This window comes from Gavia stellata, chromosome 24 (genome assembly GCF_030936135.1).
Source record: "Gavia stellata isolate bGavSte3 chromosome 24, bGavSte3.hap2, whole genome shotgun sequence".
Lineage (NCBI taxonomy): Eukaryota > Metazoa > Chordata > Aves > Gaviiformes > Gaviidae > Gavia > Gavia stellata.
This window is the reverse complement of record NC_082617.1, coordinates 3,470,163-3,494,698: the sequence shown is the minus strand read 5'-3', so window position 1 is coordinate 3,494,698 and position 24,536 is coordinate 3,470,163. Positions and strand designations below refer to the sequence as shown.

The window sequence follows — 24,536 nt, the reverse complement described above, 5'->3', positions numbered from 1 at the left end:
CAGCATCAGATGCAGCCGCTGCTCCCCAGCCCCATCCCAGGGTGGGTTAAAAGCTGAGCTCTGACTTGAATGGGCTTCTCCACCCTCCTCTGGCCAGGATTGTGGTGCTGGGTAAGAGATGGTCCCGCAGCTTTGCCTGCACCAGGTCACCCCCAACTGTGACCCATGCTAGCCCAACAGCGAGCGAGGACAAAATGCTGAGCACAGCCAAGCAGCCCCTTGCCCAGCAAGGGCACCCCAAAGCATCATCCCCCTCCTTTCACGGGGGCACCTCAGCCTGCCTGCAGCAAAGCCGTAGCACGGGCAGTTATCCAGAGGCAGTGCACCGGGTGGCACACCTTTCCCGTCCCCATCCCACCACCATCCCCTGGCAGAGGACGCCGGCGGGCAGCAGTGACCACCGCGGTGTCGGTCAGCACACGTACCTCCTTTCCTTGCTCCCCGGGCCTCCCCGGCAGCCCCTCTGGCCCATCGTCCCCTGGCTCCCCGGGGCCCCCTCTGATGCCCAGAGCTCCGCAGGTTCCTGCCTCTCCCTGGACAGGATGAAGATGACCAGGATTATTCTTGGCTGTCTTTTCCAGCTGACCCTGGCTCTGCCCTCCATCATTTCTCACCATACAGCCACCCCAGTTTTCCTTGTACCAGGTACCCAAGCTTTGAGGGAACCCCCCTACTGTGCCCAGCAACATAAATCCCCACATATGAGCATACTGCGGGTGGATTTCAAACAGCCCTACGTGGGTTTAGGTGCCTGCCTGCCCCTGCAGCAGCGGGGCCAGGCGAGCCCAGCGCTGCCAGCGGTATCACCCCCAGCTCCCGGTGGGAACCGACCTGCTCGCCTTTGGGCCCCGGCTGACCCTCCGCTCCCGGCGGTCCTGGTGGTCCCTGGGGAGGAAACACACAGCCCGGCCCTCGCACAGCTCGTTTACCCCACATTGCACAAAGCCTTTGGCTCAGTTAATGCAGACACAGCTTTAACCTTCTGGTTTAGCTGAGGATCAGCAACCTCCTCCCTTTGCTTCCCATCCCTGGAGAAGGCACGTGGGGAGAGGCAGGCTGGAGCAGCCCCAGCCGAGGGAAGGGCAGGGTTCCCCAGCTGACATACCTGCTCGCCATCCAGCCCGCTGACGCCGGCTTCCCCGGGATCTCCCACATCACCCTGCCAGAGGACACAGACATTAGGACAGGCAGTCGTGGCGGTCCTCCACGCAGGTCCCCTGCGGACCCCGCTGCCCGGCGTTTGCGGGAGGGCTTGCAAGGCTCTTCTCCCACCTTGTACCAGACACGTAAATCCCCATCCCACTAGGCAAAGCCAGTGGCCAAACTGGGAGGAGTGCTTGCCCCTACAGCCCTGGGGAGGAAACCCTGCTTTGGGCAAGCAGAGCGAGCCCAAGGCTTTGCCTGCCTGGGCAGCTCCTGACTCACGGGGCCAGCAAGGGGAACCAACCACCTTCTCTGTCCTTACCTTCTCTCCTCTCGTCCCCGAAGGCCCTTCAGGTCCCTTTGGACCTTCCTGGCCCTGAAAAGAAACAACCTGTATCAGCAACAAGGTTTTGCCTTAACTCAGGAAGCCTTTGCAGCTCCCGAGCAGGGGTCTGGGATGCCCCAGCACGCCACGTCCCCACGGGCAGAGAAGCTACGCACCAGCTTCCCTTTTCCTTCCCTTCCTGCAGGTGCTTTAGGGAGCTCCCCAAAAGTGTTGCACCAGCAAAATGCTTGCACCCTGTCCTACCAGCTGAGGCAGGAGATTGTGCTGGGCATCAATCAAAGGAGCACCATCTGCACTCACCGGGTATCCAGATGGACCAGTAGCACCCGCCGCTCCAGGAGCCCCTGTTTCTCCTGCTGAGCCAGGCTTCCCAGGGACGCCGTCCAGCCCCCGCATGCCAGGAACACCCTGCAAGGCCAAAAGGCCACTTAGGCACCCCGAAACACAGCGCAGGGTGCAGCTCCAGGGAGGGCAATGCCAGTGGGAGCCCCATGCCTGAAGCACTTGGGCCACCCTGGGATCTGCAAGGTACCACCTGCACGTGGTGGGTACCTAAATTCACGTCAACGAGAGCCGATGATTAAAAGCCAAGCATTTTAGTGAAAGATTTTTTTTTTTCCCTGATGTTTTAATGAATTTATGTGACTGTGTCAAACAAGTCAAAAAGAATAAGTGCGACTTTTACAGCCTTTTTTTTCAAGATGTTATGAATTCTTGAAAACAAATCCATTCTGACTTTCAATGTTGTGCCCAAACATCTTTTTCTAGATTTAGGGACCAATGCCACATTGTTCTTTACCATTTTTTAAAGTTGCCAAAAAAAAAAAGTTGCTTTTTATTTTTCTTATTTGCCACTTTGCAGTATTTGCCTCATCACTGCAGGTGCAGGAGGGCACTGCTGTCCCTGTACCCAACTTGTCAGCACCCAGCTACCCATGCAGGGTTTGGGTCATTCTCTGCTGCACAACCAGCCTGGGGACGAAGATGCCTCCAGAGCAGGCACCTCTCTTTCATCCCATCAAGTATCACCCGACTTCAGCCTACAGAGCACCTCTGCAAGCCACAGCTCTCCCACTTACAGGCAGCCCTGGAAGCCCTCGAGGACCCGGGTCTCCGGTTCTGCCCTGAAACAAGAAGGATGCTCAGCAGCGTGGTCATGGCCAGGAGGCACAGGGGACCCCGAGCAGGGTGAGGCTTCGCTCTGACAGTCCCCGTGTGCTCAGGCCACCTCAGTGGTGTCCGTGCAGCATCAGGACAAAACCCAGCCAGCACCAAGCGGGGCCAGGGTCCTGCCTGCTCCCGCGAAGCCGTCTGGGATCCATGCTGCTATTGCTATAGGCAGCACATGGTATACAATATTGCACAACCACAGGGGACTGCAGCGGATGGAGCGGAGCAAGCCAGGCACATGGGGAGCACGGCAAGCCCTACCTGGGAGCCGGGAGCGCCTCGTGGACCGGGGGGACCTGGCAGGGCCTGGGGGAGGAGAGCACCATCAGAGCCCCACGCCCCAGCCCTGACTGCTCCCCAGTTTAGCCCCTTGGTGCCGGTGGCAAAGATTTCCCATTTTTCCATACCCAGCCCAGCAAAGGTGACTTGCTCAGTGCTTCTCCGGGCGGGCTGGAGCTGCTCAGGGTGGCAGCAAACAGCACTCACCTTGGGACCAGTTTTTCCTGGAAATCCCGGTGGGCCTTGGGCTCCTGTTTCTCCCTGTTAGGAGGCAAGAAAGATTTTCTTTCCTCCATATGTTTTAATGCAGTAACCTCTTAAGGAAAAAAAACAAAAAACCCTCCAAAACCACCTGCCTGGCATCTTTTAACAAGCCACAGGAGTTTGGGCAGGTCAGTGCTGGAGCACCACCAGTTCGCCCAGCCAGCTCCAGCCATCCTCCTCCTGCCACCCCTGCAACCTCCCTGGCACAGATGATGGAGACCGTTCGCAGACACCACCCAAACCCATCCATTGGGTTCAACAGCCCAACCCAAAAATGTTTCCGAAGCCCGGACTCCCGCCCCAGCGCATCCCCTCGCTGCTGTGCTGGATTTCTCAGCCTTACCTTGTCTCCCCTGCGCCCTGGCTTCCCACGGTCACCGGCAGGTCCCGGGTAGCCCTGGGGAAAGCATGGCATTAGGAGGCAGCTGGGGCTGCCCAGCCTCTCCGGCGTTTTGGGAGGAGGGTGGCTGCGGAGGCTGAGCTCTCGCGGGGGGAAAGGCAGGACCCCGGGCACCGCAGGAGCCCTGGCAGGACGGCCAGTGCCTGGCTGGAGGCAGCGCTGCTCCAGCGAGTGTCATCCCATCCCAGCCGCTGCCTGCGGACAGGCAGGACCGAACCCCCTTCCGCAGGCATGTCTATCACTTACGTAGGTGCCGACAGGTCCTTGCGGCCCCTCCGAGCCAGGCTTCCCAGGCAGCCCCTGCCAGGCAAGACGAGGGCATTAACAAACCTCCATTGCCAGGATGCAGGTAGGCATCTTCCCGTCCTTGTCCACATCTGCACCCACGGGATGTCCCCAGGTCTCCCCATGGCAGCCAACAGCCTCTCAGGGCTGTTCACCACCATCACTGCTCCAACCAGCCCCCCTGGCATGCTCATGGGCCCCCCAGGCCCCAGCTCTCACCTTTGGGCCCAGGGAACCCGGGTCTCCGTCAGGTCCAGGTTTTCCCAGAGAGCCCTTTGGAAATATTTGGGGAGGAGGTGTCAGTCAAACGGCTGAGGTGAGACAAGTCCCACTGAGCTGCTGCCTCTGTGCTCACGGAGAGGCATCACCTGAGCCAAACCAGGTTGCCGGGGACAAACTCTGCCGCCGTGGCCCATCCTGGTGGCTCCTGCACACCAGCCCCCCATGGCCGGCTCTCTGGCAGGGTTGTCACCGGGGAAGGTGACGATACTCGCTGTCAGCATCATCACCAAGCCCAGCTGAGAGCAGGCTCTCAGGGAGGAGCTCTTCCAGCTGCAGGAGCTGCTCTGGGTCTCCATCCCCATGGGCAAGGACATGGGACTGTCCTCCCTGAACCTGTACCACTCATTTCCACCTGGGATGGAGGAAACGCTTTGATCCCCTCCCAGGACCACGCTGCTATTCAGCCACCTGGGCGTGAAGGGTTTCCACAGAGACCCTGCTAGGCTTGGGGAAGCTGCAAAGTTCCTTGGGCAGGCTGATTCCCCGGAGAAATTATTCTGCTCTTCCCTAGCCCCAGCTATTTCTGTCACTGAGGCTTTTTTCTGTCTTTTAACAAGAAGTTCAGATCAGGTCCTACAGATGCCCTGATCCCCTGCCGGTTCCCATGGTGGGAAAGTCCCATATCTCCCACAAATGGCACCAGCCCTGCTGACTTCCCACTTAAGAAAACGCAGAGTTCATGCAGAAAGAACATTTCTTTTCCTTACTATTGATCCAGGAGGTCCTGCGTGCCCGCGGCCCCCCTGCAAGCCAGCAAAACCCTGGAGGAAAGGGCAGAAGATGAGCGATGGAGGGAAGGCAGAAGCAGGAGGGACGGAGAGGATCCCCATGGCAGCGCATGGTCTGAGACCAACCCAGACCAGAGCGCAGTGCCCGGGGCCAGGCGCAGGCGAAGGGCTCAGCCTGTTGAAGGCAGCGCTGGTGCTTTCCACTTCAACCCAGCTCTTCGCTTTCTCGTTGTTGAAGCACCGCGGCTGCGTGTGTACACGCACGCAATGCCCACACGTGCATCTAGACAGCTCTGTGCAATGCTAACAGCAACTCGGAAGCGTGTCTCTCTGACCCAGAGCAGAACATTTTTCATGTTTTGTTTGGAGGGAAGTGCCAGATTTTTTTTCCGTTTGCATTTCAGAGCAAAGATAAACAAACATTAGAAATCCTGCAGAAGGGAAAACTTGCCACCAGCCCAGGTCTTGCTGCTGAACCTGTTTTGGATAGCAGCGCCAGGGATGAGAAATCATTTTGCAACTGCCAGTTCTTAAATGCACTGCCTCATTCCCTCTCCTTCACCCTTCAGCATGATTCTCAGCAGGTCCCTGCCTGCGGTTGCACCCAGAGGAGCACCCTCTGCCTGGTCTCACTTCATCAGGGCCACCCACCACCTGCACCCCACCCCACGGACAGGCTTTTGAGGCACATCCCCAAGGGGAGAGAGCGGAGCAGAGGGGAGGAAGGACAGAAATCAGACAGCCATACAGCTCTACTCACCGGTGGTCCCCTCCTGCCCGGGCTGCCCACCGTCCCTGGGGAACCCTGCAAGACAAGGCAGGTGATGATGAGGATGGGGAGGCAGAGGCAGCCTCTCCCGGTCCCACCATGCCAGCCCAGAGCCCGCTGATGCGCATCGTGGCAAGGTCCAACATGGTGTCAAGGTCCTGACCTGCATGGCCATGGGGATGGTGGGGTTGGGGAGTCCCCCCCGTCGGGCTCAGCTCCCCCTCTTGATACAACCCACCGCCCCAGCCCTTGCCCGCAGTCAAGTACAGAGCGTAGGATGGGAACCTGTGTACCAGGCTTTCCTTCTGCGCCTTCTGCTCCCGGGATGCCCCGCGAGCCCTGGAAGGAGAGTCTCGTCTCAGGAAAGCAGAGCCCGGTGGCAGGGTGCCCCCATCAAGGGCTCATCCAGCCCCAGAGACTCCCTCCAGTATTGAAAGGTGACAAATCAGCGGTGGCATGGTCCCCGGGGTGCTCGTCTGCTCTGTATTGAGCCATGGGTTCGTTAGTGCGCGCCTCATCCCCGCACAGCTCCTGCGGCTCCTCCCTGCTCCATCCCACCTTCGGATGCGATCGCTGGGAAATAACACTAGTGTGGGTGGAAACCCGTTTCCAGCGTGAACACCTCAACCATGTTTTTTTCCCCTCTTGCCCCAGCTATTTACTCCTGGCTCCTTCACCAAACTCTGAGTAACAGAGTTCTCTTAAAAAGTTGTTATTTCCTGAATTTTCTATGCTCACAGTTAAGAGGGAAGTTGTGATGTTGGGCAGGTGGTTTCTCAAAACACTTCATGCAACATGCAAAAGCCTGAGCTGCTCGTCCCCAGCTTATCCTGTGCAAATTCCCAAGCAGAGCCTGACCCTCCGATCCGGCTGCGTCCCGGGATGCAGCTGCCTGAGAGCTGGCTTCCCCGTCCCAGCGCTGACGGGATCACGCGCCAGCACAGGGACATGGGTCATCTGCTACTTACGGGCAGCCCAGGGACTCCGACTAGCCCACGTTGACCCACGCGGCCCTGGAAAACAGCAAGCATTAAGAAAAGCATCCTTCTGCCAGGAATAAAGCTGCAGATTTGGAGGCAAAGCTGATGCCTGAAGATGCCGTGGCTCAGCCCCAGCACATCCCAAGCCAACCAGCGAGGGGTCTCCAGGGTTGTTTCAATCTCCCACAGCCAAAGATGCTCCAGGATTCAGCTACAAGTACCAGCACCCCATTAGTTACCCGGGCTCCCCGCGGTCCGGGGGTTCCCTTCGGGCCATCAGGTCCTCGGCCTCCCTAAAGTTCACACAAAGGGAAATACGGTCATTGTAGGCAACCCTGCAGGTCTCCCCCAGCCCCTCCAGCCTGCTGAGCACCGAGGGGACGCATCCAGCCGCTGCCACGTTGGCAGGTCAGTGCATGGCTGTAGTGGGTGCGGGGATGCCATGCATGGGGTGGGGGGCCAAGAGCCCGCAGACCCTCCCCAGGGGAGCATCGTGATGCTGTCCCCTGGGTGCTGGGACCCACACTGGAGCTCGTGGGCAGGGTGGCCGCATCCCTGCTCTCCACGTGAGGATGAGGGCAGCCCATGGGAAACCAGGGGACATGGCGGTGAACGCCGGCGCTGACCTTGGGTCCCTCGCTGCTGTTCAGCCCCACGGGGCCGATCTGGCCTTCTTCTCCCTGTCAGGAGAGAGGAGAGGAGTCAGCCAGAGCAAATGCAGCTCCTGATCCTCTGCCTGCTCCCCCTGCCATCCCCCTGCCTCTTGTAGGGGAGAAATGCAGGGAGCACGGCCGGAGGAGACGTTAATTAAATGGCAATGTGACCTGGGGCACCAGCCCACGGTGGGGAGGGGGACTTTCCCCAGGATTATAAAACTGGCCAGAAAAAAAAAAAAAGCTCCGCTGGGTCAGTGTTGGTCCAAACCAGTACAGTGGAATATTTTTGTTTCCTGCTGATCAAATTAAAGACAATTAAAAGGACTGATGTGCCAAGGCTCCTGCCTGCTCGGTTACAGCCCCAGCGGGGCAGGCACAGCCCAGACCTCGGCTCCAGACCGATGCTGTGTGATGGCAGGGCTGCTGGGCCGGGTGGAAAAGGCACTGCCTGGCAGCCAGAGGAGTCGTGCTGCATCTCCATCGCTTGGAGAGGTGGGAGGATTCGTTTCTCATCCTGAAGAGCAAATGTGAGAGCAGATCCAGGCAGGCATCCCAAAAGCCCTCCGAGGGGGAGGGCATCACACTGCAGACCAGAAAGGTGGGTGGGAAAATATAATCCTCCCTTCTCCTGAGAAGCTGGAAACCACTAGAGATAAGCAGCCAGCCTGGCTTCAGTTCCCAGGTAGAAATATTGATCTGCAGCTCGCTTCACCCATCCTGACAGCTCACTCGGAGCACACACTGCAGCAAAAAGCACTTTGAAAATTGTGTCTTGCTATGGCTCCTTGAGCGCTGCTGTGCTCGGCTCTCGGGAGCTGGGCAGTGTAGCCGGTGAGAAGCTGGGCAGCCCTCCGGAGCTGCCAGCACAGGCAGAGAGCCCGGCAAGAGTTGGAGATGAGCATCAGTTCAAGAGAGCGATCTGTGAGCCCTGCGCTCTCCGAGCACTTAAGAAGGGTGCTGACCTGGAGCAGGGACTCGGCAGGAACCCTGCAAAGACGCTGGGGCAGAGGCAGCTGGGGAGGGCTGCCCTCGGACCTGCTGGAAATCCCCTGCCTAAAGCTGCCCTCTCCTCACATCGCCGAACCCAACAGCTAATTTCGGGTCCTTGACGGTGGCACAGCTGGAGGGGTCTGGAGCAGCCGGGTCAAAGCTCTGTGGGTGCCAAGCGCTGCGGTGCTGGGGGCACCTGCGACCCCGAGGATGGGGGCTTTGAGCAAAGCTCCCCGCGACCGAGCAGGGGCCAGTGGTGCCCGAGCAGCATGGAGGGAGATGCCATTAGAGGGCTCTCTTAGCCCGCACCAGCTCCCACCGCCCCAACGAGTGAGGAAATACCAGTACTGCTGTCAGCTGGGCTTTTGGCTGGGGACAGCCCAGTGCCTTCAGCCCACAAGAGGAGGAAGAGGCAGCGCAGAGTGGCAGAGATGCCTGGGATGCTGGAGGAGAGCTGGGATTAGGCAGTGGGAGAGAGGGATCCTGCAAACCCACGGTGCCTGCGCCAGTGGCACTGCAATGCGTGGCTCTTGGGCAGGCACCAAGGCATGCCACCCATCACCCGGGCTCAGGAGCAGGCAGGAGCGCTCACCCCGGGCAGGGTTAGGGCAAGGCAGCGCTGCCCACGCTGCCTGCATCCCTCAGGGCTGTCCCCTTCCCACACCACCCAGCTCACGGCATAACACCGAGCACACACGTATCCCACCACACGACATCCCGGACCAGCCGCGGCACTTACATCTGGTCCCCGGGGCCCTGCGTCTCCTCGGGGGCCAGGAAAGCCCTGCAAGCCCACCTGGCCCCGAGTCCCTGGGGGCCCTTTTGTTCCTGGTGCTCCGCGTGGACCCTTGGAGGAGTAAGACACAGCATGTCACAGCAGGGCTTGCATCAGGAGGGACAGCCAGTACCTGGGTCTCCCCGACCTGCGGGCAGGAACCCCCCGGAGAGCCCATCGCTTGCTGCCCCGAGTTTCTGCACAACCCAGCCTTTGGCATGGGGCCACTCTGGGTGAAATCCCCACGACCCTCCTCTGAGAGCATCCCTGAGGCACCAACAATGGGGCGAGATAACATTTTTAAACAGCCAAAGCAAGATGGAGCAGGGAAGGATGGCTCAGGGTTAGCAGCATGGTGGGATCAAGCGGAGCCTGAGCTTCCCGGCTCTCACGGTCCCTAAAAGCAAATGCCCCTGGGTCCCTGGACATCCACACCAACCCATCCACTGGCTGAAAAATAGCACGTTTGAACAACGAAAGAGGAAGCAGCTCGAGGAATCCCCCTGCAAGCGTGGGTACGTGGTACCTTGCCTCCTTTGGCTCCCAGGTCTCCCTTGGCTCCACTCGGACCTCGACAGCCCTGCAAGAGCAGCAGAGGTGGAGGGTACACTCAGAAAATCACGTTATGCCACTCCTTACAACCAAAGCATGCTGTGATCTGATTTTGGCATCAAAGTTAGTTTTGCTCAATTTAGATGAGGGCTTTCCTCTCAATGAGCCTTTCGGAGCTGGGAGCAGGTACATGCTGGATCTGCTCCTCATGGCAGGGGGGCTCCAGAGCTTCTGGGTTTGTTCACCACCAAACCGTTAGTGCCCCCAGCACCCTGTGCCGATCCCACCCCCAGCTCCCTGGCAGGTAGGATGCCTGCGGCAGCCGGTGCTGGCATCCCAGCTGCACTGTCCTGACATCAGTACAACGATAACGAGCACCTTGTCCTCATTACTGTGTTTCTTAACCCAGGCTAAAGCACTCCCACTTCCCTTGTGCCTCCCCGAAGCAGACGATATCTTAGGACACACTGTCGTGTCTGAAAGCTCCTCTTATTACAGCAAGGTGAGCACAAGCACAGCTCTACCTGCCCGAACAACTGCAGTTGTCATCTATTCAAACGTCAAGTCCAAACACAGGCAGAAAACATGAAGCTGATGCTTTGGGCAGCTCTAACACGGCTCTCCTACATCCCAAGCAGGGATGGCATGGGTGCCATCACTCACCCGCTCTCCTTGGGTGCCCTTGGATCCTGGCAGGCCAATAAACCCCTTCAGAGAGAAACACAAAGTGCAAGTAAAAAAAAAAAAAAAAAAAAACACACGAAGGAAAATATCACATGCACTCGTGGAGGCTGACAACCCTCCCATGCTACTGGGATGGGAAGATGCCGATAAATGGGAGACACCAGTTCAGCTCTGCAGAATTGCTGCTGCTGATACCACGGTGGGATTTGCTCCCCAGCAGGGACCAGGGGATGCATGAGCCCTCCCAAGGCTGCCCCCACCCACACAGCAGCCCCCAGCACGAGGACGAGGTCCTTGTTAGCCTCCAAAATGCACCACCCACATCCCACCCTGCATCCCTCATCCCTTTTGCAAGCACCAGTTTTCAGCTCTGCGTGTCGGGGTTTCAGCACAGGAGAAGCAAACGCACCAAGGGCCGTGCTCAGCTGGGGCACCGCGGTCGGGCAGACGGAAGGCCAGGCTGCCCCGGCCTCCTTACCCTCTGGAAAGGGCAGCTCAGCACCCAGACCCCTTGGGAAAAGGGGTGCACCTAATTGCACACCAGGGAAGGGATAGGCAGGGCTGGGGCATCTCTGTGGATAAATCCATAGGCGGAAAAAAAATTAAAAAAAATAATCAAGGTCCCCGCAAGCAGCGGAGTTGGAGGAGCGTTGGAGTTTGGAGATGAGGAGCGTGGCCATAGGGACGTGGCCATCATCCCCACCAGCCCTTGTGCCACAAAGACCGCGGGGAGCTGGGGGTGGTGGGGGGCGCAGGGCATTCCCCCACTATGCTTTGGGGTGCTGCGAGGGGGGGGATGAGAGCACCCCGCACCCAGCCACCCGCTCCTGTGGACTTACCCCAGGGCCCTCCTGTCCCGGCTGTCCCCTCAGCCCGGGGGCACCGTCTGTGCCCTGCAAGAGGAGTGCTGGCATCAGTTCACACTGTGCCGGGCAGAAAGCGCCCGACCCCACCGCGTCCCCTCCCCGGGGCTGCCAGGGACCTCCAGGCTTCATTTGTGAAGTCTGCTGCAAGCGCTGCCCCCCCGTCCCCTCCAAAAGCAGGGGCAGGGATGCTTCACCCCACCTCTCAGGTCCCTCCAGGGAAAGCCCTCCAGCCCAGGCTTCATCCCCACCAAAGTCAAAGCAAACCAGCTAGAAGCTCTTACGGCGTGTCCTTTGGGACCCACGGATCCCTCCATCCCGGCTGGACCCTGGGGAAAAGTAAAGGCGGTGCGAGGTTTGGGAGAAGATAGATGCTGCTCACTGTCCGGCTCTGCAGATGAGACCCCAGCCCATAGGAACCCTGCCCGGCCCCCCAGGAGCTGCATGTCCCACCCCAGGGACCATGTCCCCATCAGCTCACCCTTCCCTTCATCCCCCCTGCCTGCACATCCCGCCCAGAGCCAGCAGCCTGCCCACGGGACACGGCCCTTCCCACCCACCCGCTCCCACCCGCTCCGGGGTGGCCATAAAGACCCGTAGGGTCAAAGACTTCACTTGCAAAGCACGTGGGGGACAAGTCCCAGCGGCTCCTTCCTCGCGCAGCAAGCGCATGGCAGGGGGACCCACACCTCGGAGACACGGTGGGCTCTGAGCTAGGACAGCACCCACTTACCTGCATGCCCCTGGGGCCGGGGGGGCCACGTCTCCCCTGCAAGCCCTGTGGTCCCTGCAAAGCAGCGGGGGATGAGGAGCTGCTGTTAGAATCAAATCCCTGCACACATTGTGCAAAGCCCGCGGTGCAAAACCCCCCCTGGGAAATACTGTGCTGCTGTAGGAGCTCCAGGGCTCCCAGCCGGCCGGTGCGAGGGGACCCCCCCACTGCAAGGGGTACAGAAAGGATTCCCACCCCCGTCTCAGCCTCTTTGCAGATTTTGGGGTGGGTTGAGATCACAGCCCAGCTGGAGGGGACCCCTCCAGGCTGGGTGACCCTCGGGATGCCCTCCCATCCTGGCACCCCCACCAGCTCTCCGGACACCCCATCACCACGAGGTTTGCTCATTCCTGGGCGCAGGTGCGTACGAATGTACCTTGGGGCCCCGGGGGCCAGGCAAGCCAGGAGGTCCCATTTCTCCCTGGGGAGAGAGCAGGGGAGGGACAGTGTGAGCACAGTAGCCAGAAAATCCCAAATAGCAAAGGAGGGCAAGCAGGGCAGACCCACCTGAGAGCCGTTGACGCCTCGGCATCCGACGGATCCCGGCTGGCCTGGCTCTCCCTGCAACGCGAGAGCGTGCTCAGCCCTGCGGCCACGTGCACCATGCAGGAGGAGATGGGACGGGGCCCCCCTGGGCATCTCCCATGGCAGCAGAGGCAGCCCTGGGCTAGTGGGGATGCTGGGGGGTCTTTACTGGTTTGCGTGAGTTTTATCGTCATTTGACCTTTTGCAATTTTTTTCCCCCCAATACCAGGAGGCCACATTTTAAGCAGACACATTCTTTTCAGGTATAAACGAGCACAAGGGATGAAACCGGGCAGGACATCGTGGCAGGTCCCAGCCTGCCCATGGTGGTCCTGCCCTGCTCTTGCTGTGAGCCAGACGGCAGCAGCTCCGCCAGCCCAGCCACCGCCTGCGCTTCAGAGGCGGTTTGAACCGAAAAGCTGTGACTTACCATGGGGCCGGCAGGGCCCGGGGGACCCACGGAACCACCTTCTCCCTGGAGCAGGAGAGAAAGAATGCTATTTTTCTAGCCTGTTTTGCTTTGATTCTCTCCTTGTAGTCTTCACATCCCAAATTTCCCCTTTTCTTCCCATCAAGCATCAGCTACTTGATGTCCCTTCGAACAGCTACCTGGCCAGACCCTGGCTCCCCCACTCCCTTTGTGTTGGAAGGTGCTTCCATTCGCCACTGCCAAACCACTTCAATTTTTCCTTTTAAACTCCCTGCAAACCCTTCCCTGGCTGGGATGCCTCCCAAAGATGTGGCAGCAGTTAAGCTGTCAGTGTGCTGAGCACAGTGTGGAAAAACCCAGGTGCTGTCAGCCTGGGATTCATCTCAGCTGAAGGTGGTCACCTAAAATAAACGGCAATGCAATGTGCTCTGCAAAAGCTCATTTCTCTTCATCGCCAGCCAGGAGAATGAGCTGGGATGCAACATCCATGCAGGAGATGTTGGAGGCGAGGGGAGGCTCCTGCCCCCAACATGCAGAGGGACAATGTGCCTGGTTGCTCTGGGGCAACATCCCCATTAATAAGAGCCACTTCCAGGACAAAGATACAGATGAGGTTTAGGTCCAGCTCTTGGAAAAAAAAAAAATGAACAAGGATTTTGTAAGAGTGAACCACAAAGCAGTGTCAGTGACCTGCAAAGCCCAAGTCCTCCCTCCTTGGACCCATCTTTCCAATGGGGAGCAGCAGGCTCCTGCACCTCTTTGGGGAGGGCTGGTGACACAGAGAAAGGAAAACCACTCACCTCCGGCCCCATGGGGCCTTGGAAGCCCATCACACCCTTCAGACCCGACATCCCCTGGGAGAGAAGCCGGGAGCAGGGCATTAGCAAGGTGCCCACCCCGAGGTGGCAGCTGCCTTTGTCCCATCCCTTGTAGGAGGGTCAGGGAAAACCCAGAGACCATGAGGGCTTTGCCCAAAGCCAGGAGAACGTGGGCTGGAGCCAGGGATGGAGCTTGGGGCCATCGCAGAGAAGCAAAGGGGTCAGCCCAGGAAAGGGGATGGAGGGAAGGATCAATCCCGGCACGGCAGGCGTGAGACACCCCCGGCTTGCCCGTTAACTCACATGAAGCCCAGCAGGACCTGGCAGGCCATTTTCTCCCTTCACCCCCTGGAAAAGCCAAGAGCATCCTGAGCGGTGGAGCAGAGCATGACCTGGGGCTGGGGGGCCATGGCAGGGAAGGAGCAACCCCCTGCCCGAGCCGGGCAGGGCTGTGAAGAGTAAGGACAGACACCCTCACCTTCGCTCCCTTCTCTCCTTTCTCCCCAGCTGGTCCAGGGTCACCCAAGAAACCCTGAAACGGGAACAACAAGGACATATGAGCCCCAGCTAGACCATCAGGAGCTAAAACGTGGCCGCTGTGCCCCAAAGGATTGTCAGTGTGGTGCAGGCAGATGGGGACCCTCAAAAGCTTATGCTAAATAAGGCAGCCCCAGAAGAAAAGCCTGGCTGCTTGTCCCCAGCACAGTGCCACCCCATTGCGGCTACTCCGCTCCCATGTCCCAAACTAGTGTTGCACCAGGCCACGCGCAGCAGTGACACGGAGGTGTCCCAGTGCCCGCAGGGCTGGGACGGGGCTCTCCATGGCAGCGCTGCACCGGGTGGCAGGGCCATGCCCATCGCCTGTGCCTTGGAGGATACCATGGTGCCTTGAGCTTCACGTGTCCGCAGCTGCTGAGTGCTCAAGCGCAGAGAGATTGAGCACAAGGGCAAGAGATTCTCCATCTGGATGCTGGAATGATGCTCACAGGCAAGAGGGTACAAAGTACGGGCCAGAAAAGATATATGATAAACCCTGGGGGACTGCTGTTTCAAAAAGAATAAATTGGGTTTCAAACACCCCAGTATGATCAGACCTCAGAGGAGCCCAAAATCTCCTGGGCAGCTCTAAAAATTTTAGCTAACACTTGGCTTAAAAAGACTGGGTAAGGGGAAAAGAAAAAAAAAAAAGGGTGACAAACCACTAGCATTCACTGTTTCACAGACATTTATGTTTTATATCCTGGCTGACAAATCCCTGGAGAAGAACGGCAGTGACGTGGGCTAGGAGCCCCCGCCGCCCCTGGGTTGGGCAGCTCAGAGCAGAGGGCACTCGCACGGCCGGAGACTGAGCGGACACAGCGGCGAGGGCGGCTGCCAGCCGGATCCCGCACGGCTGGAGGGCGGCAATAGGGCGTCCCACACCGTAAGGCAACATCAGGCTGGCACACATGTACCCGCAGGCTGGGGGGGGGAACGTGGGTAGCAGGCGCTGCCGGTGAAACCAGTGATGAAAAGCTCTTACTGCATTAAGTGTACGTGCCGGTGTGGAGGAATGGCTTAGTAACAAGGGACACGATCTGATTCCCATGAGCAACCCAGTCTCTGATGAGAGGGAAGGCTCAGAGGAAACCGTTAACTGTCCTTGAAAGCCTGTTGTGATAAGAGACAGTGGAATGGTAAACAAGAAGAAGGAGCTACATCCACGAAGAGAAGTGCTCCTGTACGTGCACAAGAGTACCAATCACACTCGCCACCTCGGCACGTGAACAGAGACCGTAAGCCAATTATACAACTGTTGCGGACGCGTGTTCTTGGCATCTGTCTATATATACTCTGTAAGCTTGAATAAAGGGGAGAACGACTGTACTCATATTGAGATTCCATCGTTACTCCGGGTCCGTCTCCCACTCCAACATGTCGGGACTGGGGCTGGCACCGAGCTGTGCCCACAGCACTGCGTGGCTGAGCAAGCGAGAGCCAGCTTACCTCTTCTCCCTTCTCGCCAGCCAGCCCCCGGTCACCCTGGAAGCCCTGCAGTCCCTGGGGAGAGGGAGGAAGGAACAGAGTGGGTGCTGAGGGGCTGCCCAGTGCCTCCCACCCACATCCAGCTCCAGCCCCGCTCCCCCCTCCCCACTGCGCTGCTGCCTCCTGCCCACGGCCACCACGGTGCAGACTCCCGGGGGGCTGCTGAGAGCCCCAAACCTCTCAGCGTGGTCCAGTCCCTGTCACCAATCTCCAAAACCCCCCTGAGCTTCCAAGCCCAGGTACATAGCTCGTATTCCCCAGGGATTGCTACCAGGGGTCTGGAAAAGGGCAGGGACTGTCACAGCGCCAAGTGACCGGCTTCATAGCTTGAACGCTATCCAGGCAGTCCATAACTGCTCTCATTTCTTTCTTCCCCTCCCCAGTTATTCTCTCCTGTAAAAGCAACCAGGAGGTTCAGAGGCAGAAGCGCAGCCCAGCACTCGTGCTCAGCCCACCACAACGCAGGCTCTGCAGCGCTCAGGTGACCTCAGCTGCACCTTAATGTACACGTGTGATGTTCTACAGCCCTTTTTTTGGGGAAACATGAACCTCGAGGCACTAATCCAGGACTGCCTGGGTTTGTAGGCTTAGGAAGAATATTTTAGTTAAAGGAAGCAAGCGAATATAAAGAGCAGCAGCGTGAGGAGCCCTTTGTCTCCTGGTCGGGGCTTGGGGGTGCAGCTTCCCCACCCCAACCTTGGCCATGCCATGGCCCTGCCTGCCCGCGGCTCACCTGCTCTCCCGGCAGCCCCCACGGCCCAGGTTTGCCATCCAGGCCAGGGAAACCATCCGAGCCGGGGTAACCCACACGTCCTGGCAAGCCCTGGAGCCCGGGTTCACCCTGGGGAGAAAAAAGCCAAGCATGGAAAATGAAAAAATCCACATCATTATGAAACCAATAAATTGAACGCTGAGCTCTGCCTGCCTCGTGCTTTTGCAGCAACGCCTGCTAAACACCAAGTACCTCACAAGGAGATGGGGAGGGCTGGCAGGGGGAGAGGCTTTGTGCATCCAGGTCCTGCAAGCATTGGGCATGTGGATCTGCTCAGGCTCTCCGACTGAAACCGTGGGAGACCCACAACCAGCAGCTGTGCAGCAAGAAACAAAGTGGAAGGCAGGGAAGAAGCAATGCGTTGAGAAGATCAAGCGAAAGCCCTCTGCATCTGCTTCTCGGCTCTGGGGCTTACGCTCAAAGCTGTTTCTGATGCTTTCCCACATGCAAGAGCCTGAGCAGATCATCTGGACTGGGCATCACCAGCTAAAGCTTAGGGGCAGCTATTTTTACCCCTTAGCTCACTGGTAATTCTGCATTAAGGCAGGATAAAGAGCAGTCTGGAACAAAGAGAAGACACTTCCCTTCAAATCACTTCAATTGTTTAGATTTCTCAAAAATTTTTGAACATTTGGTCAAGTCCAAAAACTGGACTTTGTTTCAGTTTGTAAAGTCAGAGTTTGAAGGAAGGGCAGAAAGACACAGCTGCCGCCATTACTTCTCAAGTGAAGAATCTGGTTGCGAAAATATAAAAAGCTTGTTTTGGGGAGGTTTGCTTTTCCATCTCCCTCCCCCAAGGGCTTCGGCATCACGCAGCCAGCCACGCACATCCCCCATGCTCAGTAGTGGCCGTGTATGCTTGGGGCACCCAGCCCAAAAGCCAGCATTTTTGCCCCATTCCACTTCCAGCCCCAGCTTTGGGGAGTATTTATTGTTATTCACAATTTTGCAAGGAAGAGACCTGGGCTGTGACACACCTCTGGCTGTGCTCTGTGGCAGGTGAGCCTCAGCAGATGGGCCAAATGCAAAACAGACCATGGGCAAACCCAACCCAACCGTGTGCTCAGGGGTTGATGCAGGTGGGTGAAATCCCTCCTCCTCTTCCTCGCCCCTGCTGTCATCTGAGCAGCCTCCCTGGGGAAGTGAGAGCAGGGAGTGGAGACCTGCTGGAACCTGAATGGGCAAAGACCTCTTGGGCCATGGTCTAGTAGAAATGTGAACCTTAAAAATCATCCCAGACCAGTCAAAAGCTGAGTCCTAAAGCTGAGTTGAGTTTCCCTGATGGAAACCTGCCACACAAAGCCTTCGGCAGATGCCAAAGCAGGAGCAGGAGAGCAGGGGGCCAGGGCCAGGGCTGTGGCCATGACACAGGCTTGCAGATGGGCTGTGATGGGTGGAAAAAATTTGCTCCTTTCCATTTCTGTGCTAATCCCCCCCCGAACTGCTGCCTCCCCTTTCAGATCCTGTTTATGTGAAGACGGAGAATAACTTTGGCACCTTTTGATTAAGCTCCGCAGACAGACTCCAGTGTTTACACTCAACCGGCTTAACGCAGTCAGTGACGCCTTCCAGATGTTGGCATCTGGTAAAACACTATCCCCGGGGTGCGTCCCTGCTGCACGGGAGCAGGGCTGGGGGTGACAGGGCACCTGGCAGCAGGATGTGTGATAGAAAGCAGACACACAGCGCCTGATGGCATAAGCTGTGTTTCTTGCCCCAGATACTGACTTTAACTTTTGCCGTGAGCTTTTGGGACTTAAAGGTTCAACACAGCTGCCAGGAACCAGCCTGTGTCCTGCTTGCCAGCCCGTCCAAATCCTCCTTCAGCACCGATCCTTGTAAGCCTAGCCTGTCCTTGGCTTCTCTCCTCAATCCAGAAGAAAAGCCACCCCATTTTTGGAGAGGAAGACACGATGACAAAGAAGATGGCAGGAGGAACGGACAGTCATTGCTGAGAGGGAGCCAAGGGGACCACGGTGCTGTGGTTAAGGTCAGTGGGGAGATGCTCTGCAGGATAGGAAACACTGGAGGGCTCCAGCAGATGGGTGAGCAGGGAGACGAGGAACAGGGGTGGGTGCTGCTGTCCCTTTGGAGCACCCCAGCAGCAACCAGAACAAATAAGCAAGAGGCAGGGGGGTGCTGGGGGACACCTGTGCATCAGCTCTGTTGAGAGGGACAAGATTCAGGATGCACCAACACTTCCCATGAGGGCTGGGTACCAGCAAGCACGGGTGGGAAAGTGGGTGGAAAGCTCCAGCGATGCTGGGAGATGGGGACATCTGTTCTCCTTTCCTTTTACCCATGGGGCATCCAAGCCCCACAGGCAGCTGTGCTCGCTCGGTCTGGAGGAGGTGGCTGGGTCCCCCGAGGGCACACTGCACAGCAGCTCCCGTCATGGAGCACAGGCAGAGCTCGCACACCCCTTCGGCCAGAGCCGCGGGGAAGGAGGTGGGTGGTTTCCAGAAGGTGACAAAAGGACAGAATGCTTTTGGAACAACTGTACCAAATTGTGCCCACCTGCCTGGGAGGACATGGGGTGACACACAGCAGACTCCAGCACCTGAAGGGACTGTGCTGAGCAGTCATTGAGCCCGTGCAGCTGCCCGAGCGGGGTGCTGCAAACACAGGGCAAGAGGAGCTGCAGCATGGACTCGGTCAGGGGAACGAGCCTGCTGTGGAGAGCCACCCCTGCCAGCCACAGCAAGGTCCCCAGAGAGAGGACCGGGGCATTGCCTCGCGTGACCCTTCAAACCAGGCACACATTTCCTTGCACGGGTCCCAAACCGGCAGCAAACCCGACTGTTACAGTTCTCCCTCACCCAGCGCTCCAGGGTTTGACCCGAGAGCGGCAGGGTCTCCGAGGGTCCCCAGGACAGCCCCGAGGGCACACTCAACCTCTCCAAACTGGGCTCTCCGCGCAGCCAAGCCCCCCACCCCCCCGCAGCCAGCACCCCCACTCACCGTGTACCCCCGCTGGCCTTTCTCGCCCGGCCTCCCCGGATCTCCGCAGGGTCCCTGCGCACAAACAGGGATGGAGTCAAGCGTGTCCCCTCATCCTGCCCCGTGCTGAGAGCAGCCAGAGCCCTGCGGAGGCTGTCGTGGGGAGGACAAGGAGCACTGCACAGAGGCAGCCTCGGGAAGGGCAGAGCGGGAGGATTCGCATCCCCCGGCACACCCGCCACCCTTTGCGGGGGTCTGTGGCCAGGGCAGGTTTGGAGGCAGCGACAGATCTGGTTCCCTGTTGCTTTGGTGCCCTACGGGAGGTCAGGATGGGGAGTTTTGCCCTCGTTTCTTTTGCCTCATGGCACTGCCCTCTTTGCAGAGGCCAGCCAGGGGAGGAAGCATCACCCAGCGATCCCGGGGGCTGCGTGGGCATGGGGCTGCAGACCCACCAGCGTGGGGCTGGCCCCACACGAGTCCTGCAAGCCATTCTCTGGCTTGTTTTTGTGTCTCTGGGAGAGATCCGCATGGTCCCTATCCAAACACGGGGGCAGGAACCCGATGCCCTGGGGAAGTTAAGCCAGCACTGTTCAGCTGGCAGAGACAGAGGGGCAGGGGCTGCGTCTGCCAACGAAACCCAGAGAGTTAGATAACAACCACGCCCCGGGTTTTGGTGGGAAGCAGACAAGCAAACCATTAGGCTTCTTTGAAACCCAATCCCAAGGCCCTTAATTACAGCATGCCAGAAGCCACCGGGCAGCAGATACTTTTCGGGGCAGCCCAGGATTGTGCAAGTGACTGGGGACACGGACTCTGCGAGCTGCCCCAGGCCAGCCGGGGCGGCAGCGGGGACAAGCAGCACCCAGCCGCGGAGGGGACACCGGGGCTTTTCTTACTTACAGGTGCTCCCGTTTTCCCCGGATGTCCTGGGGGCCCGGGGGCTCCGGGTTTTCTCTGGATTAAAAAGAGCAATGTCGGTAAAACAAATCTCACTGACGAAGTGCTTGGAGAGAGGAAAACCCGAACCACAGAAAGTTGCTTAACAGTGATACTCACCGGCCAGCCTGCATGTAGAAGCTGGTAAAATGATGATTGCTGAAAGGAGAAGGGGGGGAACAAAATTTAAAAAAAAAACAATCGAAATACCCTTTTGCTGGCTTCAAAGTCTTTTTTCTGTTGCTTGGGAAGACGCAGCAATGAACCTGTCCTCTAATCAAATATTTTTTTTATATACTATGTGTATGCAAGTCACAGGGCAAGCCTTAATCTGAGGCCAACGTGCAGGAGATAAGGAACTGCTGTCCTCATCAGCAAACGAAGGCAGAGACCCCACTTCTGAAATCTGCTGAAATTCAGCTCCCCCATGGATGTCCTAGCAGCCTTGGGACACCAGAAATGTTTTGCGTGTGGAGAGGTCAGAAACATGTTGGTGAGCACAGGTACCATCATATTTAGCCCCGGTTGGACTAAACCCACCTGTTTGGACACTGCAGTTTGCCCCAGGTGGGAAACCTCACCCCGACCAGCCCCATCCAAAGCCCCAGATGAGGAGATCCTCCAGCAGTTGTGGATGGCAGGCTTTCTCCTCACTGCTCCTAGCAGCCAAATCTTTCTTTCACACACACCTCCAATTTTTTAGATGACCAGATGACCACAAAAGGGGAAAAAAAAACATCCAAAAGCCACCGGGTGGGCTATTCCCATCGTAGCTACAGCTAATCCCACTGTATTTCAAAGCCAGCGTAAAGGTCCTAAAAACTCACGGCGCAGCTTCCTCTCCACACACTTCAAAGCCAGGTTTCCTCAAGTTTTGGGAGATGGCCAAGAAACAAAACGATGTCTGTCTCCAGCTACCAGCCATCTTCCTGCCCTCCCAGCAGCACAAAGCACAGACACTCAGGAGGCAAAACCCACCTTTCCTCCTCCTCCTCCCTCCTTGTTCCCATGGTGAGCCCAGACGTACGGTCCAGGCAGCTCCTCCAACTCCTGGCTTGCATCAAAGGCTAAGAAAATCCCCCCTTGTTCATCACCCCAATCCCAAGCAGCTGGAGGGGCAGGACTCCCACGTGCTCCCCAGCTTCAGCCTTGGGGGCACCAGGAAACCCCCTCCTGTCCCCCTCTCCGAAGATTCATCCTCCAATGCCAGAGGAGAGAGAAGGGAATAAGCCAAGGAACTCATTAACGAAAATAAACACAGACCTTTCAACATATGGAAATATTTCTAATAATGAGCGGGGCTCTCAGGGGCAGATGATGGATGGATGCGTTTAACTAGCTCTAACGCTGCACCAGGAATCCCGGTTCCTTTCAAGTTGATCCCAAACTGATTACCACGAGGGAACCAGTGCAGTCCTTGCCAGCCTGCCAGGGCCAGGCCATGGTCCTCTTGTCCAGACAGTTCTCATTTCCCTCAAAAGCTGCTCACAAAAACTTTGGGGGGGTGGGTGGGGTTGGAGCATGGCCAATGCTTTTGCCTTGTCTTGGGAATCGGTGAACTCAGATTCACTCGGGACAGGATATTATTTCATTAGGCTTCAAAAAAAAAATCCAACCTTTTAAAAAGGGGGAAAAAAAAATCCCACAGGAGATGTGAACTCGTATTTCGGAGCACCAGATGCCAAGCAGAGGGGAGAGAAATTAATTGCCTTCTGCAATTTCAGCAGGAAATAGGCGCTTTGCTCGCTGCAGCTCTGGTCAGCGGGGAGCAGCGTGACGGGTACGGGGATCGTAAGGAAACGGAGAGGATGGAGGATGGGGAGTGATCGCCGTATGGATCTGTCCTCCTGTAAAACTCCACCTGAGCGCAGGGCAGAGAAAACCCTTCTGACAGCTCTGCAGGGAGCAGGCCATGCCCTGCAGCACGGTCTTGGCCGCCCTCCCCACCCCACCCCACCACCACAAAGCCATGCAGTCACAGAGCTGCGCCAGCCGCTGACCTTTCAGTAGTAGGAAATCTCTAAAGGTTGCCTCCTTTTTGCATGGAGCACTATTTTCTTTTGCTCTAAGGTTACCAGCCCTCATTTCCCAACCTGACCTCTTGCTTTTAAAGGTATTGGGAGAGATAAAACCAAAAGACTGTAGTGCTGCAGATTAAGCTGCCTAATAACTGCGGGAGCTCCAGTTCTCCTTCCCCGGCTTCTGGGACACCACCAGTACCAAAGTCAACACTGCCAGAACAAGACAGCAACAGTTCCTGCCCCTCGAGTTACACTGAGACAACTTCTTGGCAAACCCAATGTCTGTCAGTGTGTCGTGAACAAAAACACAGGACAGGAGCTTGGGCAGAATTGCAGTGGCCTTAAGCTGGTTTTGCTCAATTCCCATGAACAGCAAAGGCTTGTTTCACCGGGAAGGAGTGGGAGAAGCTATTGAGCAACCCAACAGCCATAACTGCTCGGGGACAGTCACCGATGTCCCTTGCCTTCCCAGTCCATCATACTGACTTACATCCCCCGGCCTGAGAGCTGGCTCCTCTGACTTGTGTTTCCAAAGGCTGAGCCAACAACAAGCCCCAGCAGCCAGGACGCCCCCCCTGCAGCCCCCAAATCACAAGCACTCAGCTCACAAGAGCAGCACTGTCCCAAGCCACAGCATTTCTCCAGCCCCCCAGTAAGTTCTGCAGAAGCAGACAGCCCCCCCCATCCTCACAGCAGCCAGCACTCAGCTTTTCACCCCTGAGCTATCTCAACAAAGATTAGCAAAAACCAGACCATGGCTTTGCACTCCCGTTTCCTGCTGCCGAGCAAAACGCTGCTGCCAGCACTGCCAGGGTCATACGGCCACAGACACAATAGCCCAGCAAGGCTTTCGGCTGCCCCACGTCATCCTTGCCAGACACTGCCTTCCCCTCGAGATCGGCACTTTGCCAAAAGCACCGGGCCAAGCGCCAGCACGCAAAACCCCCGGGAGCCTGCGGCCAGGGGCCCGGCAGCCCTCCAGCTTCGGCTTCCCAAATGCAGACGAAACCGTCTGCTCCCTCCAGCATTCCCAACACTTAAGCACCAAAGGTGGTGGTACACCAAAGAAATCACAGTCTACGGCAACATCCATAGGCATAGATGGTTTTGCTTGCAGAATAACAAAGCCTGAAGTCCCTTTCCAAATACAGGCAGGAAAAAAATAATGCAATTCTGACTGAGTGTGCAGAGCAAAGAGCGTCAGCAGCACTGCGAAGTGCTGTAACTATGCCCTGACAACAGGAATTGATTATGCAGACGTCTACCCTAAACACCCCGGGAGGAAGGCGATTGCCTTGGCACAGGCATGGAGATGCGCTCTGGCACTGCAGGCTTCTTCCAGCCAACGCTTCCAGCTTGCTCTCTCCTATCCCTATTTAGTCTGGTCTCGCACCGTGTGCCTGTGATGGGTCTTGCGAGCACCTCCTTCCTTGGCATCCTCCCTCTGCCCCGTCTGCCTACCCCACCTCTGTCCTCCCACCCAACAGATTAGGAATCTCAAACCATTGCGAACCCTTCCTCCCAGCTCTCATCGCAGCAGAGCGGAGAGGCGCCTGCATGGGAGCTGATGGGGAGGTGTACGTGGAGCTCCCCGAGCGCTCGCCCACCACGGCCATAACTCACTGTGAACATCTGCCAGTCCTCCCTGGAGTTCCTCCAGAGGACGATGGTGGGGACACCAGGGATGCCCACAGGACCCGGGTCCCCCGGGGGACCTGTCCGCCCCATGGCTCCAGGGTACCCCTAGGAAGACAAGGGCAGCTCCTTAAAACCAGTCAGGGGTTTAACAGTCAACACAGGCTGGACACCAGACTCTGACTCAAGTCAGCCTCTGAGCAGAGTCTGTGTCTAGGCACATTAATAATTCCTGGGTTCAAACCAGCTCTTAAGATCTAAATAACCCTGACAACAGGGAAAGCAAAAGGAATGAGCTTCGTGTGCATGTGCATGCGCCCAGACCCATCTAAATGCCACAGGTATTGAAGCTAATGTACACAGAAGTGGCATGACTCGTGGGGCAACGAGTTTGCCCCTTTACAGCTTGGGAAAGGTGGAAACTGCTGCGCAAAGGTGGTTAGAAGCACTCTCGCTGTTTTACGGATGGGGAAACTGAGGCACCACCCTTAATCCA

At 57.5% G+C, this 24,536-nt stretch overlaps 1 protein-coding gene across 1 annotated transcript in view; it reads right to left on the bottom strand.

The window, feature by feature from the left end:
* Nucleotides 1-24,536, bottom strand: part of LOC132319117 (collagen alpha-1(I) chain-like) — a 95,229-nt gene that overhangs the window by 9,580 nt on the left and 61,113 nt on the right. Inside the window, exons 9-43 of the mRNA XM_059829029.1 lie at nucleotides 24,029-24,148; nucleotides 20,505-20,543; nucleotides 20,349-20,402; nucleotides 19,470-19,523; nucleotides 16,470-16,577; nucleotides 15,698-15,751; nucleotides 14,190-14,243; nucleotides 14,015-14,059; nucleotides 13,694-13,747; nucleotides 12,894-12,938; nucleotides 12,446-12,499; nucleotides 12,315-12,359; nucleotides 11,900-11,953; nucleotides 11,451-11,495; nucleotides 11,143-11,196; nucleotides 10,283-10,327; nucleotides 9,594-9,647; nucleotides 9,032-9,139; nucleotides 7,273-7,326; nucleotides 6,886-6,939; nucleotides 6,635-6,679; nucleotides 5,952-6,005; nucleotides 5,658-5,702; nucleotides 4,877-4,930; nucleotides 4,107-4,160; nucleotides 3,849-3,902; nucleotides 3,546-3,599; nucleotides 3,146-3,199; nucleotides 2,921-2,965; nucleotides 2,569-2,613; nucleotides 1,790-1,897; nucleotides 1,466-1,519; nucleotides 1,106-1,159; nucleotides 832-885; nucleotides 426-533 (exon numbers count right to left, since the gene is read on the bottom strand). Of these exons, the coding sequence (XP_059685012.1) occupies nucleotides 426-533; nucleotides 832-885; nucleotides 1,106-1,159; nucleotides 1,466-1,519; nucleotides 1,790-1,897; nucleotides 2,569-2,613; nucleotides 2,921-2,965; nucleotides 3,146-3,199; nucleotides 3,546-3,599; nucleotides 3,849-3,902; nucleotides 4,107-4,160; nucleotides 4,877-4,930; nucleotides 5,658-5,702; nucleotides 5,952-6,005; nucleotides 6,635-6,679; nucleotides 6,886-6,939; nucleotides 7,273-7,326; nucleotides 9,032-9,139; nucleotides 9,594-9,647; nucleotides 10,283-10,327; nucleotides 11,143-11,196; nucleotides 11,451-11,495; nucleotides 11,900-11,953; nucleotides 12,315-12,359; nucleotides 12,446-12,499; nucleotides 12,894-12,938; nucleotides 13,694-13,747; nucleotides 14,015-14,059; nucleotides 14,190-14,243; nucleotides 15,698-15,751; nucleotides 16,470-16,577; nucleotides 19,470-19,523; nucleotides 20,349-20,402; nucleotides 20,505-20,543; nucleotides 24,029-24,148 (2,076 nt within the window). The remainder of the gene's footprint in view (nucleotides 1-425; nucleotides 534-831; nucleotides 886-1,105; nucleotides 1,160-1,465; nucleotides 1,520-1,789; nucleotides 1,898-2,568; nucleotides 2,614-2,920; nucleotides 2,966-3,145; nucleotides 3,200-3,545; nucleotides 3,600-3,848; nucleotides 3,903-4,106; nucleotides 4,161-4,876; nucleotides 4,931-5,657; nucleotides 5,703-5,951; nucleotides 6,006-6,634; nucleotides 6,680-6,885; nucleotides 6,940-7,272; nucleotides 7,327-9,031; nucleotides 9,140-9,593; nucleotides 9,648-10,282; nucleotides 10,328-11,142; nucleotides 11,197-11,450; nucleotides 11,496-11,899; nucleotides 11,954-12,314; nucleotides 12,360-12,445; nucleotides 12,500-12,893; nucleotides 12,939-13,693; nucleotides 13,748-14,014; nucleotides 14,060-14,189; nucleotides 14,244-15,697; nucleotides 15,752-16,469; nucleotides 16,578-19,469; nucleotides 19,524-20,348; nucleotides 20,403-20,504; nucleotides 20,544-24,028; nucleotides 24,149-24,536) is intronic.